Source organism: Zerene cesonia, chromosome 29 (genome assembly GCF_012273895.1).
Source record: "Zerene cesonia ecotype Mississippi chromosome 29, Zerene_cesonia_1.1, whole genome shotgun sequence".
Taxonomy (NCBI): domain Eukaryota; kingdom Metazoa; phylum Arthropoda; class Insecta; order Lepidoptera; family Pieridae; genus Zerene; species Zerene cesonia.
Genome location: NC_052130.1, coordinates 1,738,847 through 1,755,170, shown reverse-complemented (window position 1 = coordinate 1,755,170; position 16,324 = coordinate 1,738,847). Strand labels below are relative to the sequence as shown.

At 39.2% G+C, this 16,324-nt stretch overlaps 1 protein-coding gene across 1 annotated transcript in view; it reads right to left on the bottom strand.

Annotated features, from left to right (window-relative positions):
- Positions 1–16,274, bottom strand: part of LOC119837993 (attractin-like protein 1) — a 26,200-nt gene extending 9,926 nt beyond the window's left edge. Inside the window, exons 1-20 of the mRNA XM_038363804.1 lie at positions 15,946–16,274; positions 13,272–13,484; positions 12,466–12,632; positions 11,669–11,749; positions 10,577–10,835; positions 9,987–10,130; positions 9,281–9,426; positions 8,400–8,518; positions 7,896–8,045; positions 6,952–7,060; positions 5,850–5,961; positions 5,009–5,116; positions 4,220–4,364; positions 3,435–3,504; positions 3,122–3,234; positions 2,491–2,598; positions 2,138–2,223; positions 1,697–1,814; positions 1,151–1,386; positions 607–788 (exon numbers count right to left, since the gene is read on the bottom strand). Coding sequence (XP_038219732.1) covers positions 607–788; positions 1,151–1,386; positions 1,697–1,814; positions 2,138–2,223; positions 2,491–2,598; positions 3,122–3,234; positions 3,435–3,504; positions 4,220–4,364; positions 5,009–5,116; positions 5,850–5,961; positions 6,952–7,060; positions 7,896–8,045; positions 8,400–8,518; positions 9,281–9,426; positions 9,987–10,130; positions 10,577–10,835; positions 11,669–11,749; positions 12,466–12,632; positions 13,272–13,484; positions 15,946–16,178 — 2,899 coding nt within the window. The 5' untranslated portion in view covers positions 16,179–16,274. The remainder of the gene's footprint in view (positions 1–606; positions 789–1,150; positions 1,387–1,696; positions 1,815–2,137; positions 2,224–2,490; positions 2,599–3,121; positions 3,235–3,434; positions 3,505–4,219; positions 4,365–5,008; positions 5,117–5,849; positions 5,962–6,951; positions 7,061–7,895; positions 8,046–8,399; positions 8,519–9,280; positions 9,427–9,986; positions 10,131–10,576; positions 10,836–11,668; positions 11,750–12,465; positions 12,633–13,271; positions 13,485–15,945) is intronic.
- Between the last annotated feature and the right edge of the window lie 50 nt (positions 16,275–16,324).

The following is a 16,324-nucleotide window of genomic DNA, read 5'->3' as shown; positions in this document are numbered from 1 at the left end:
GATTTTTTTTTAACGAAATATAGTCTATATAATTTCTTAAGGTCTAGTGTACACTAGATAATCAAGGAATCTGGGTGGTATTACCTCCACCAATGTGAGCTATTAATTTATTTCTGGTAACTATCTTCGTGTACCAAAAACATATTATAAAACCGCTGTGTTGTGACCGCCTCTTTGGTACAGTGGTTAACGCGTGAGCGTAGAACCGAGGGGTCTAGGGTTCGATTCCCTGTGGGGACGCACAATAAAAATATATGTCTCGGTCTGGCAGGACACAGAAGACTGACCACCTACTTTTGCATAAAGAAAATCTATCAGTGAAACAGATGTATATCATCTCCTCCATACCCTACTAGGGGACACGGAATTTCACTGTGATGCTACTTGAAAGATGGACAAACAGACAGCCTTCGGCGTTTCAAATAAACTCTGTTAGACATTTAGAAATTTAAAACTTTTTAACGGATTTTAAACGCGATTTATTCATTATATTATTAACCCGACGTTTCGACGTCAAAAAGTTTTTTTATTTCTAAATGTATAATGCTCGCGTAAAATCAAACACAAGAAAATACTCTGTTAAACATATTAGCGTTTAAAAAAGACATAGTAGTAGGAACTCACGCTGGCACGCGCCGCCGTTGAGCGGCGAGCCCCAGTGCGCGGGCGCGCACGCGTCGCAGTGCGGGCCCACGGCGCGCGCCGCGCACGGCTGCACGCAGCGCGCCGCGCCGTCGCACACCGCGTGCCCGTTGCACTGGCACGCGGGGCAGCGCGTGAAGTGCCACCTGCGTACATAGTACAATACTGACATTCATATAATAAGTTTAATTAATTTTATTATTTTTTTTATTTATGTGAGAAAGATACTCAGTCATTTATAAACAACAATACATGATATAAAACAAAAAATTGACCTCTATTAACTAAATGTTAACAAGATTCAGTTATACTACAACTAATACAGTATCTTATTGTAAGATGTCATTTTATTTGAAAATTAGTCTATTGCACTTTAAATAAACAACTTGCATTCTAGAATATGTAAATCACAAAAATCCTTGCGAACATCAGAACACAACTGCAAATATAACTAGCGTCTATTCCTAATCTATAATCGAGGACGAGAGACGAGCAGTAGCGCACTAACCGTCGGTGCGGGCACACGTGCGGGTGGTGCGGGCGGCGCTCCCCACCGGGCAGGCACGCGCCGCGGCCGCCGCCCGCGCCGTCGTCGCACCAGCCGCACGCGGGCTCCGCGCGGCACGACGCGCACGACAGGTGCGCGCCGCAGCCGCCCGCCCCCGCCCCCGCCCCCGCCGCGCCGCACAAGTTGGTGGACCACGCGCGGCACCCGCCCAGCGGGAACGACGCGCCGTACGCATTCTGTAACATACATATAGATAACATTATAGTGGTTTAATTTTTAGTTTTAACTCGTATAGCAATCAAATGGTCTATAAATAACAAACTCAAAAATTGAAAAAAATTGATCTCGAAGTGGGATCACGGATGGCCGTGGAGAGGATACGGTTAGACTAAGGTTTGCCAAAAAGTCGCGGGTTCCAATCTCCGAATTTCTCATTGTAAAGATTTTGAGTAATATAAAACCTCACCACCCACACAACTATAAGTTTTTAAATTTAAAATACATTCGTATGATGCCATGATTCCATTCTAACACTGTAACACCCACCTTATCAACACAGCGGCCGGTGGAGGCGCACCATATGCACTCCTCGGCGGTACAATTCATGCACGTGGTTAGCGTCGCGCACGCGGCGTTACACCCGCCGCCTGCGCTCGCAACGCTCCTGACACACATACAAACAAATATTACCTAACGTAACAATAAAACTATAAAAAAAAAATAAAAATTTTAATTCAGTGTACAGAATTTCGCTGCATTTGGTCGTAGCGTAAAATATAACCTTGACGAACCACACGGAAAGCGTCGGCTATCAAATAAAAAAATTATCATCAAAATCGGTTTACTCAGTCGAAAATTCTAACAAGAAAAGAAAATATTATGGAAATAAAAATACAATTGCATTCAGAACCTCCTCCATTTTATAAGTCGATTGACAAATACAAAATCCGGTTCGAAGGACCAAATTTGTTAAGTTAAAAAATTCACCTTATATCAGTAGTAGTGTTAGCGGGGCGACATTTGACCGAATCGTAATCCCAATAACAGGCACGCTGGCTCAACTCCTCTGAACCCTGTTTAAGATATACATATTTATAAATACTGGTGGGGTACGCTCATCAAAATTCAGTGTGTTATTTCTTCATATGAAATATAAAAAAAAAAATCTTTAACAGAATAGAAAATAAAGACTCTTTAACTGATTTTATACGCGATTTATTCATTATATTATTAACCCGAAGTTTCGAACAGTTTACAGCGAGCGTAGTCACGGGGAGGCAGATTTAACAGAATATCTGAAAATAAAGTTTGAGTAGTAGTTTTTTTGTAAATACACTCACATGCGGATGCCTATGCAAATGCGCGTGACACGCGGCGCACGAGTGGTACCTCCCGCACACCTCCCCTCCCGCCCCGCTCTGACCGCACTCCTCTACCGTTACGGCCATCTGGAAAATATACAGTTCGTTGACTTATGTGTGAAAGCGTTGTTGTAAAGATTGGTGTTGTAGTCGGATAATGTACTTATTTTTAGATTTTAATATATTGATAGTGTTAGGAGCAGTTAAGCACACCATATTTAATAAAAAATTTATCATGCGTCGTGTGATGTATAATGCACGCCACGTAACCTCCGTCTCGCGTCACTATTCCCGCGTCACGCGTCAGGCAACTGCAGGAAATGTCACGCGTCACGCCTCACCTCACCCCACTCCCCGCGTTCCACCCGCAACCTCTCCCCGCTCCCCTAGTATCACGCGTCACGCCTCCCCGCTCACCTCACCGCACTCCTCGCGTTCCACCCGCAACCTCCCCCCGCTCCCCTAATATCACGCATGACGCATCCCCCGCGCACACTTCACCCCGCTCCCCGCGTCCCACCCGCTACCTCCCCCCGCTCCCCTAGTATGACGCGTCACGCATCCCCCGCGCACGCCTCGCCCCGCAGCCCGCTCCCCGCGGCCCGCTCACCTGGTGCTTGTGGCGCGCGCAGTGCAGCGGCGCGGGCACGCAGGCGCCGCACCACGCGCAGCCGGCCGCCGCGCACGACTCGCACGACTCCGCGGCGCTGCAGCGGCGCTCGTCTGCGCACGCGCAAACCGTGCAAAAATAATACATTAAAACTCCTTTAAATGTGAATGTTACGTATCTTCTTTGTAGTCCACTTATAAATTTAATTTTAATTATAAAAAAAATCTATAATAGTTTAAATCCATACAATACTTAACTACGATAATATAAAATAGTTTAAAATAGCAACGACACAAATAAACTCAAAACTTACCAAAAACAGGGGGAGCAAGGCATGCCTTTACAGAACTGTCAAATGACTCTTTCCAACCGAGTTCTTCAATCTGTGAAAATAATTAACTTACTTATAAACTTAATTTTTAGTTTTATAGCATTGAAATGCTTTATAAATGAGAAATTTTGAAAGAATAGAAAAAATTTGATCACGAGACAGGATTCGAACCTGCGTATCTTGCCTAACCGTAGCAACGCCTAGCCTCTCGGCCACCCGTGATCCTGCCACAGTAATCGAATTTCTTCTACTCTTTCGGTTCGTAATCATTGAAATAATGTTTCGTATTGGTTGTGATGGTTCTTAATCATCTCAATAGATGGCGCGGGGTGCCCCTTAGGTACATGAAACCGAAAGAGTAGAAGAAATTCGATTACTGTGGCAGGATCACGGGTGGCCGAGAAGCTAGGCGTTGCTACGGTTAGGCAAGATACGCAGGTTCGAATCCTGCCTCGTGATCAAATTTTTTCTATTCTTTCAAAATTTCTTACTTATAAACTTTTTCAGTATATAATTAAACTTGTAAATTAAATTAGATATCAAAACCAACTTAACCTTAACATTTATTTATTTAATAAGACTTCGAGAAGCACGTTTGAATCGTGATAATAAAAAAATAATAAATAGAAAAAAAAATCTATGCATCAAAACCAAAATTATCAAAATCGGCCCAGCCATTCTCGAGTTTTGGCGAACGAACAGCAATTGATTTTTATATATAATATATGTATATTTTTTCCCTATAGACACAGCAGACAAACACTCACAGCGACACACAAGCCGTCGGCCGGTTTCCACACGCAGGCGGCGCCGTATTGCGCCGTGTTGAGGCACGCGGCCTCGTCCGCGCGCGCCGAGCACTTGTCGCCCACCGCGAACGTCAGCGCGTCGGAGCGGAGCCGCCCGTCGAAACTGGAGGGGAACACACAATTCTAATATAGATAATGTAAGGTATATTATAAAGCCTCATAGGACCCGGTAATAGGTTCATGGTAACAGGCAACCGGTAATAGGCACTAGGTAAAAGCCGCCTGGTAATAGGAACCTGGTAATAGGAACCCTGTAATAGGCACCTGGTAGTAGGAATCCGGTATTAGGACTTGGTAATGGGACTTGGTAATAGGCACCCGGTAATAGGCGCCTGGTATTAGGAATCCTGTAATAGGCACCCGGTAGTAGGAATCCGGTAATAGGACTTGGTAATAGGCACCAGGTAATAGACACCTGGTAATAAGCACCCGGTAATAGGACCTGGTAATAGGAATATGTTCTGGTAATAAGGATTATCACAGTTACGAATATAATGCTAAAATGCGACACAATGCAAAAGTTGAAGGCCAAATTTTATGTGTCATTTTACACGTCACATAAAAATAAAACCTACAAGAAATGTTATTACTACATACGTGTTCGTTTTAATGGTTTTTTTTTTCTCAAATTACCATTAGTATCTAATAAGCCATAGAAATTAACAAAAAAAAACAATTGCTATTTTTTTTTAAGAGTTTTTTTTATATTTTTTTTTTTTCACTTCAATTAGTAATAATATAACTCACCCTCCATATATGATAGCAGTTCGTCGGTCTGTCCGTGGCAACAGCGTAGCCGAACTCGCCACTCTAGCTGATGAGGGACCACTCGGTGCTGGCCACCATACACCACATCTAGAACAAAAAGATAATAATTATAAATAATTATATGGTTTTGATGAAATCGAATTAATAGTTTCAAAAACCTTAAAAACACGCTTTAACGATAGAATCAACTAAATTGTCTCACATGCTCGTATAATCATTAAAAAAATAAGGCAAACTCAAAGAAAAAAAAATCTGTATTCTCACCGATACTTGGTAAATGTGCAGTTTGAATTAAATCTGTCCATATAAAGTGGCTACTTGAAACGGTGAAGGAAATCATCGTGAGGAAACCCACATGTCCAAGAATCTTTTGCTCAATGACATGTGACATCTGGCAATCCATACTTGACCAGAGTGCTGGATTATGGCCTGAACCCTCATAGGCAGCCTGTGTCATATATGAGCTATAACATATTTAGACTGATGATGATGTACAAGCAATGCCGTTTTAAGCTATGAGGGGGCCCTTGGGCATGTAAGCATATGGGGCCGTTTTGTAAAGTAAAGGTAGTAAAAGCAAGGAAATTCTTGGCCCTCTGGGCCCCCCTGAGGATGGGGGCCGTGAGCATAGGCCCCGTGTGCCCTTATGGTAAAGACGGTAGTGTGTACAACTGTCATTGATCTTTGATAGATGCATGGGGTTAGAATTAAATCTATCCGTAGCGAGTGGGTCAAAATAGAGTCTAAAGGTAATCCGTGACATACAAACATACAGTTTAAGCTATTACCAATAAAAGCGTGTCAAAAGACACGAATTTACCTGACGTCATACAACATGGCGGCGCTGGAGAAGCACTTGGCACTCGCCGGGTTGGTGACCGTGGCCACGGCGCTGTCGTTGTGCGAGTTGCCACCGATAACCAACATCACCCCTGGAATGTTATGACGGTAATTGTATAAATACACTTCAGTCCCTTGCTTATTTATGACTAGCTTTTGCCCGCGGCTTCGCACGCGTTAATTCAGAGCAGTTTAATAGATGTTATTATAGATATATACCTTCCTCTTGAATCACTCTATCTATTTAAAAACAACCCATTAAAATCCGTTACGTAGTTTTAAAGATTTAAGCATACAAAGGGACATGGGGACAGAGAAAGCGACTTTGTTTTATACTATGTAGTAATATTATAAAGCTGAAGAGTTTTTTGTTTGAACGCACTAATCTCAGGAACTAGTGGTCCGATTTGATTAATTCTTTCAGTGTTAGATAGCCCATTTATTGAGGAAGGCTATATATGTACCATGGGCGGTCCGCCCATAATTTTTTTTTTTGTTTTTCACCGACCTCAAAAAAGGTCATGCTCGTAACTTTTTACTGGGTGAACCGATTTTGACGATTTTTTTTTTTTGTTCGAAAGCTACCGCTGGAGCATTGGCTTTTTCCCGCATAGATTCTGTTTTCCGTGGGATTTCCAGGATAAAAATTATAGGACGTATTTTTGCTCGCTGGGTCTCAAACTATCTTTGTACCACACCGGAGCGTGGTCCCATTTCAATTTTAGTCCAGTTTTGAAATTTCAGTTTTTTTGTTAAATAAAATTATGCTGGAAAATCCCACGGACAAAAGATCTTTTCGAGAAAAACTACATTAGCGTCCATCTTTTCTTTTGATACGCGAGCCAAGCCACTTATTATTACACAAATCACTTTATATTATAAATGTGAAACTTTGTTTGTTTGGATATTTGTCCGTCAATCACGTTGAAACTACTGAACGGATTTTCATGAAATTTTGTATACAGACAGGGTATGAGCTGACTTGGGTGATAGGATACTTTTCATCCCGATTGAGATGAAACATGAATCTCGACATCCGGGCGGAGCCGGGACGAGCGTCTAGTCTAGTACAATTATATTACCTGGCGATACAAAAACAGCGGAATGCAAATATCTGGGCGTCGGCGCACTGGGCAGCGGCCGCCATATACGCGTCTCTATTTCGTACTCGTATAGAGACGCCGATGGCGCCTGCGGAATAACGTTAGAATATCTATACTATACTATACTAATATTATAAAGCTGAAGAGTTTTGGTTGTTTGTTTGAACGCGCTGATCTCAAGAACAGGAATTAGTCAAACGGTTTCGTTCGATACTCATTAAATATAGCTAAAAACACTCAAAATCAATTCATCATCATCATCATCATCAGCCCATATATGTTCCCACTGCTGGGACACAGGCCTCCTATGAGGGTTCAGGCCATAATCCACCACGCTGGCCAAGTGCGGGTTGGCAGATGTCACATGTCGTCGAACTTTTTAATTCTTGGACATGCCGGTTTCCTCACGATGTTTTCCTTCACCGTTTAAGCAGTGGTGATGTTATCCACATGCGCAGATAAATTGAAAAATCAATTTATTTCCTGCACGCTCGCCCGGTCTCGAACCCCGACTTATCGATTCCGAAGTCCGAGGTTCTCACCACTGAGCCACCACTGCTTTTTTTAAATCAATTAATTCACCTAAAAAAAATATCAAAATGTGTTCATCCGTTCGGGAACTACGATCACACATACACATATACAAAATCATCACAATCAGGTTACATTTCTTCAATAAAAATGAGCTGATAGTTATGATTTTTGTTGAAAGTACAAAAAAGAAAAAATTATTATCGTGATACGTTATTATTTTCTTATGCAGTTCTTATATATAGATTTATGTGTATCCGGTATCACTCTAACATTTAACAACATTTTTTCAAATACACTTTTCACATGATCTCTTGTCCCTCACATTACATTCATTAACCAAAAAAAAAAAAAAATTTTTTTTTTGGAAAAAAAAAACTACAAATAATAACCTGTGTTGCCTCCGATTCCGACACTAAGCCGGCATGAACATACACCTTTTTGGAGAGTGGGTCGAAAACTGCCGTGTGCCCAAAACCGGCCCTCGCCGGCCAACCCCTCGTTTGGGACACCGACCACACCCCCTCGTCTATGTAGAATTCCTGGAAACGTAAATTAAATATATTAATAGCAGCTAAATTCCCGATCCCGCCGTTTTGCGTGAAAATGTTACAAACATACAAAAGTTTTCTTTTTTATATTAGTTTTACTAGCTGCGCTCCGCGGTTTCACCCGCGTGAGTCCGTATCCCGTAGGAATATCGGGATAAAAAGTTGCCTATATGTTAATCCAGTTGTCCAGCTGTCTACGTACCAGATTTCATTGCAATCGGTTCAGCAGGTTCAGGTTTTTGCGTGAAAGGGCAACAAACACACACACACACACATCCTTACAGACTTTCGCATTTATAATATTAGTATGAAGTATGATAATATTAGCGATAAACGATATGTTACCTGAACAAGGTGCATGTATCCGTAGTGCGGTGAATGACCAAAGAACACCAACATCACTGGTTTCTTTGTCTTACCCAAGCGGGCGAAAAGTGCTGTGTGTCCCGACAGGTGCAATCCACCTGAAAAATTACAATAAAAAACATAATAATATAATATGTGAAAATTTTTTGAAGAGCTGGAAAAATTCGAACAAGACATTTTCGAGGCTGGATCACGGGTGGCCAAGAGGCGAATCCCGCCACGTGATAAAAAGCATTTCAATGTCATAAAACTAAAAATTAAACACAATATATTTTAGATGCTACAATACTAGCGGTCCGCCCCGGCTACGCCCGTGGCACATATATAGTTTTTACACGTCCCAGTAATTCCTTAGATTAGCCCGTTCAAACAAACAAACTTTTTCAAGTTTTTATGCAAATAGAGATTTTTCTTTTTATTTATTTAAACTCTTCAGATATACACTATTAGTACGGCATTATTGATTTTACTTCAATAACAAACAAAGGTTGGTTTAGAGTTTACAGAGTTTTAAATTAACAAGTCCAACAACAACTAAACTTAATATTTATTACCACCGTTTTCAATAATGACTTTCGATTGAAATTCAGAATCGGAGGATTGTGACTAAAGCTTGCCAATGTCACCACACACTTCATATAGCATTACACTTGCTTTGCTCGTTTGTTTTTTTTATATCAAACCCCATTCATCACATAAACAGCGCATAATCAGCGACTTTGCCATTTTCTTATTAGTATAGATACTTCATTTCCTTTAACTCATTTGTTTGTTATTTTTTGTGTTTTTTTGTGTTTTTTTGTAATTTTTTGCAATTTTTTCCCCCTGTTTGTGAATGATTTTTTCCCCCACTAACTCACCGCAGTGCTTGAAGGGCGCCTGCCGGTGCGGCGAGCACGCGGTCGGCGTGACGTTCCGCCACGTGACATGCGCCGCGTCCACGAGCCCGCGCCACACCTCGTTCGTGACTTCGCCCCCGCGCCCTTCCACGCCGGCTAGCCCTCCGCTGCGGATATACGTTTATTTGTTCATTTATTTGAACTCTTTATTGTAAAATGCACACACAAGGAAAATATATATACACAGCAACTTTATTTGTACGAATAGGCGGCCTTTAACATGTAGGAAAGAAATCTTTTGAAAAATTTGAAGTATAGCAAATAAAGGGTCTTTTTCGTACACATCCTTAACAAAGTCACTTTCTCTGTCCATCTCACATCCTGTCTATGTATGCTTAAATCTTTAAAACTACTCAACGGATTTTGATAGGGTTTTTTAATATACATAGTGGTTCAAGAGGAAGGTTTATATGTATAACTAGCTGACCCGGCAAACGCTGTTCTGCCTTTCTCTTATCATTTAAGGGTATGAAAAATAGATGTTGGCCGATTCCTAAACCAAACCGATGTGCACACAAAATTTCATGAGAATCGACCCACCCGTTTCAGAGGAATATGATAACTATCATTGTGACACGCGAATTTTATATATGTAGAGATAATGTATATTAAACTACTCCAAATTAGTCAAGAGGCAAGAGGTAGTATATCATAAACAATCCCCCACCCTCTATCGGGCTCGTCGGACGCAACCACTCCGCCGTAGACAATAATCTCGTTGCCATAGATAATGGATGAGTGCGCGAAACGCAACGCCGGGATCTCGCCTTTCGCCTCCATGGCGACCCACTCGCGTTTCGCTGTTTTATATCTGAAAATATTGTTAGTTTGTTAAAGAAGACTAATTTGATTCAATAGTTTCATTAATTTTGTTTGTTTTCCTTATTATGGTATAATGCTGATCTATAAAAAAATAATATACAATGTTATAACTTGCATTGCATTGATTTTACATGAAGAACAAAAGATAAAAGGTATGCTTAAGGGACACCTAACAGAAGTGATCATTTACACCAATACATAGTATCGGTTTCAAAGAAAGGGTAGCCATGCTGATTGGCGCCGTAACGCGTTACGTAACGAAGCTTACACCGAATAAAAAATGTCATCACTTCAAAAATAATCTACACTAAACTGTTTATTCTAATAATGTGTTGTTTGTTACGTATTCCCCGTTGTTAATATCGTTTGATTATTTACAAACACACTCAACCCTCTCCCCCTTTATTCCAACCAATCCACCCCGGCCCCACTCACCTATAAACAAACTCAGCCGGCGCAAACGTCTCCCCGCCGACCCTCAACAGATCGTCCCCGTACTCCAGCAGCGAGTGCCCCGCGGCGGGTGGCGGAGGCGCGTCCGGCGGCGGCGCTCCGCCCTCGCCGCGCTCGCGCCAGCCCCACGCCCACGACGCGAGCGAAGCGTCGCGGCTGCAGTTGAGGCCGCGGCGCGAGGGTGCGCAGGCGCAGCCGTCTTTCGTGCACTGGCCGGCGCCGTATTGGGCGTTGCAATTGTCTTAAGAATGTAAAAAAAAATTAAATAGAACAAGCATTAGAAACACCGGTCAAGTGCAAGTAGGACGGGCGCGCACAGGGTTCCGTCCCATTTCCGTTGAAAACGGCACAAAACTCACGTTTATTTTATGAGAGCCTTGGTAAATATTTATTTTATCCTGGTTTTTTTGGTGTTTTTGGTTATCGCCGCATAAGAAAAAAGAGCTCATCAAAATATAACAAGACATATTCAACATATTGCTCATGCTATATTAAAGTAGGAAATTGGAAAAAAATCCTCTATTCATTGGTTAGACAATTTTTTGCCAACTTTTTGGATAATCATGTCTACAAACAAAATCCCCAAACAACTCAATGTGGACTTAAATTTTTCACTGATTAAATTACAACCATTTAAATTGAGTCTTTATTGTCTCATCATCGTGAATCATTAGAGGTGTCAACTCTGTTTTAGTTATAAAAATGTACATGTCTATTAGTGAAATATTATGAATTGGTAAATACACAACACATAATTTTTTTTGCCACAATCCATGTCATTTATTTTGAGATAAAATAAACCCTTTTGAAGAAAAAAAAAACCGTTTGTAACTCGTCAGACTATTTAGCAATAGACCTTAAAAACAAAAAAAAATTAACACTTTTTAACAGAGACCATATATCTTCCCTTGACCGTGCTGTATGCGATTCGAATTAAATAATATAATTAACATATCGAATTAAATAAAAAATAATAAATTAGAGTCCGATAAAGAGTCATTAATTTCCAAAAGTTTAATGCTCGCTTAAAAATAAATCACGACAAAATACATGAAATCAAATGTATAAACATACCAGGACACAAAGGCTGATCGCAAGCCACGCCGATCCATTCAGGTTCACAACGACAAGTGCCTTCTTCGCATTCACCATGATCTGAAATTAATTATAAATCAATATTAGAAAAGCAAGGCCCATTTCCTTTTCCTCACCCTTACCCTTCCCAGTCCATCGCTTCTTCAATACTCTCCTAATCCCTTCCCCCATTAAAACGTGCAGTGCATTCACAGACGTACTAGCTCTGTAAGTATTCGTGGTTGGTGCCCGCTCATGGCATAAAAAGAATATATAATAAGAAATAAGATATATTATGTTAGTACCAACTGATAATATAATATAACAGCATGTTGATGAAAACAAACAATTATATGAATAAACATTGAATCATTAATATTGTTTTAAGTATATTTTAATGATTTAATTATTTATACTAATGTTACATTTATGACATAGATAATTTTTCTTAAAAGCAAGTTTAATTATCTAGTTAAATAAATTAAATATAAATTACTTATGTAACATTTAAAGTTTTTCTCTCTATTCCAGGTTATTATTTTCCAAATCTTACTGATATAATCGACTAGCTTATGTGAAGATGCACCTGACTAATGGTGAAAGAACTTTGGTAATTGTTCCAGTACTTTACATGTGAAAATATTACAAACATACATACAATAATTTAAATGTTTCTCTAATTAGTCTCTAAAGTAACATATAGTTGATTTACAAACACAACTTAGGATAATTAAAAAGTAGTAAAGTAAAAAAAAACTATGATCTATTATCTAATCCATTATATCTAATCCGCTCACTGGAACAGTTGGTGCGATGATCGTTCGAGGGGCAGGAGTAAGCGGCGTACGTGACATTGAAGCCCTCCATCGCGTACGCGTCATCGGAGAAGAAGTGTATGAGCACACTGCCCGACCGGGCTATCACTTGCCGACTCCAACCGGACTCGCCCTCCTCGAGGACACCACTGGAAGTTGAGATTACACCATGAGAATATCACACTAATCACACATCACACTAATATTACAAATGTGAAAGTTTGTTTGTTTGGATGTTTGGATGTTTGTCTGTCAATCACATTGAAACAACTGAACGGATTTTGCTGAATTTTGGTATACAGACAGGGTATGAGCTGACTTGGGTGATAGGGTACTTTTTATCCCGATTAAATGCTCGCTTGGGATAAAACAGGAATCTTGATATCCGGCAGAGCTGAGATGAGCGTCTATTGCTTGTATAAACTGTCTGCCTAGATATTTGAAATTACGCAACAGATTTTGATGGGGTTTTTTATAGATTGAGTGATTCAAGAGGAAAGTTTATGTGTATAATAATAACCCTTGAACTATTCCGAGTTAAACGTCGGCGAAGTCGCAAAAGCGTTAGTTAGTTTCAACATTATTAATTAAAGAATAGTGTGCTTTTTCAATATTTGCAAATACGGGAAATAGGTGACCCATTTAAGGAATTAATTTCCTATTCTATTTTTATTTTATACAATCCAACCTCATGCCATTGGAAATCAACCTAAGTCTAGGCTTCCAATATATTTATAAGGAAAACAAACTCTTCAGCTTTAATTAATTAGTATGTTTTGCTAACTCACCTAAAAACAGCCAAGAGCCGTTCAGCCCTAACACTATCTCCATCGTACACATACATATGGTCCCATCCGCACTCAGTGGCGAAGCTCTCGAGTCGCACCCGGATCGCCGGCGGGCCGGGGCCGAGCCACGGCGGCGATATCAGCCAGGAGCATTGCGTGCTCACGCTGTAGTTGCCAGCGCCGTCCGTTATTATACCCGTCGGTTCTGTTAGCCTGGAATTTCAGGTGTAAAAGGTTAAGTGTTTGAACACTGGCAATGTGTTGCAATCATAACATTGTCATATACATTACTAGCTGCACCCGGCAAACGCTGTTCTGCCTTGCTCTTATCGTTTAGTGGTATGAAAAATAGATGTTAGCCGATTCTCAGTCCTACCCAATATGCTTACCAAATTTCAGAGGAATCGGTCAAGCCGTTTCGGAGGAGTATAGAGACTAACATTGTGACACGAGAATTTTATATATATAGATTATAGTATTTTTGGTGTGTTTTTCCAAATTCAGGCAGAGTTTGAAGTTTATTCAAACACAAACTGTTATTCTTTATATTATTAGTATTCATTTAAATAAAATATTTAATAATTTAAGCATATCATTATCTCCTATATAGAAATACCAAAAGTAAAAAAAAATCTCTATCATAAAAATTATACCATACTAAAACCAGTCGCATCCATAATTATGAATATAATCTGCATTTTAAATCTGTCACACAGTCTTTTATTTCAAAACAAATGCACAATGCCTTGGAGTGACCTTGACACTATCATCAAAACAATTAAACGGAACACAGAATAACAGATGCCCCTATATCACATTCATTAGCACTCATTGGAAAACTGAAATAATAAACTGATTAGCGTTCTGAATGATTTTTAGTGTAAATTATCTATACATACAAGTAAATATTAATGATGTATGTGTAAAATGCATTAATTATGCAGAGGTGAGAGTGTCTTGCCAGATCTGTGTGTGTGTCTTTTGTTATGATAATATTGTTACAAGAAATTAATTGAAAGGATATTGTACCGCTCACAGGGACTGAAACTTGAAACAGTTTACTCAAATTTGAAACTTCTAAATAGTTTTCACATGTGCACATTGACAGGTATAATACAACTTATTGCATTCCAATTGATGCACAATTCATACGAAATATTTGAAAGATTGAAAGCTGAAACCTTAAGGACATTACTGAATATTCCTCAATATATTAGCATCAAATATATATTCATATACCATGATTTGAAAATAATACAAAGCACTTATGTTTACACTTAAGCAGTGAAGTACTGGTTTAGGAGACAGACTGATACTTTTCTCTTGGCCAGATTGACAAATTCTGTAACTACTCCACTGTGTGGGAGAAAGGGGCTCCAGATAGATTGGCGCCGTAACGTGTTACGTAACAAAACGGTTTACTCTCTCATAAGAAGAAGACTTCAATCAGAGTAGTAGAATATTTAAAAAAATAGTTAGAGTAAACAAACAATTACATAAATCAAGATTTAAGACACAGCATTTGTGGGTTCGTTGAAGACAACAACATAAAAAGATTAAAAAAATAGGTAGAATATAGTAAAGGAAACCAATAAGCTTAATCCACTTTTATTACACATCCATAAACTCACCACCAGCAAGAGATCATGGTATATCTGGCTCTCAGAGACTGTCTGAATAGGATTTATAATGAATATTACGGTAATAATGATATTTCTGGCTTGCCTGCATAGTCAAAGGAAAACAATAGCCACTCTGGGAAAGTTTACCCACATATCTCCCATTTCCATGAGATTACTGGGATGAAAACTCTTATGTTCTTTCCCAGGCATAAAATTCTTTCTGTTCCAAATTCATTCAGTTTTAGTTTAGGTGTGACAAGTTACACACGGATGAGTTACTTTTATAATTCTATAATACAGATTTACATAGTAAGAGATTACTCATACACGGTCTAGACTTTACAATGTAAAACTTATAATTGGTTAAGTCTTTAACAATAATCTCCTTGTTGATTTATTTTTATTTAATTACCTTATTTCTTACTAATAAATGTTAATCTCTAAAACTTCACTTATGCAAGTGATTAATACTTATACACTGAAATACATATTAAGAGGAAACCAATAATATTATATACCATATTGGTAACATACATTATAGTAATTTAATTAAGATTCTAATTTAAAACTTTATAACTCATAATAATATTTCTCATTTAAATGTTGAAATATGTGATATAAACAAATATTCACAGTTTGTTTATTAGAGTAATATTTATTAAATAAAATTAATGCATCACCAATAAATACATGCTTTTGCATTTGTGAAGTCATACTTTAAATTACTCCAAAACTATGTCATAGGGAGATTAAAGCAATACGTTTGGACAGTTTTTATTGTTAAGCCAATCAGCTGCAATGCACTACAGCTTATATTATATCGAGAAAAATATAAATGATATACATTTTATACGCTATACGTAACCCACGATCTAACCTAGAAAGCTGTAACGACCTTTATTTGTTCACTCAGAAGGAAATAACGAAGCCAAAGTATATAATTGGATGATCCTGTATTGATGTTTTTGCAGTATACTTGGGCATGCTGTCTGTAAAATAAGGTCACTGAACTAGCGAGATTTACGAGTTAACGTAAAGAAAGGTGTACGTACTTGATCTTCCCGCCGCAGTGCTGGCACTCAGGACCCTGCCAGCCCTCATTACACACGCAAGTATCATTCCTACACACACCATTTACACAGTTGTGGTCACTACAGTTCGATAGAACACCATTACAAAACAATAACACTATGAGAACTGAACACAAAAAGGGCGAGAACCAACAACATTTTCGTCTGTATTTTGATTTGAAAAGGAATAAAAACATTTGCAGCGACTCTACCATCTTGATGAATGCATTTTCAACGAGTTTTGTTAACTTATTACGAATGTATAAAATAGTCGTGCGTCGTGTAGAATCCGTACGGTACTAGTTGTCAGGGTGCCCATAATACAAAATGTAAAACTCCACACATCACCATACCTGTGAAT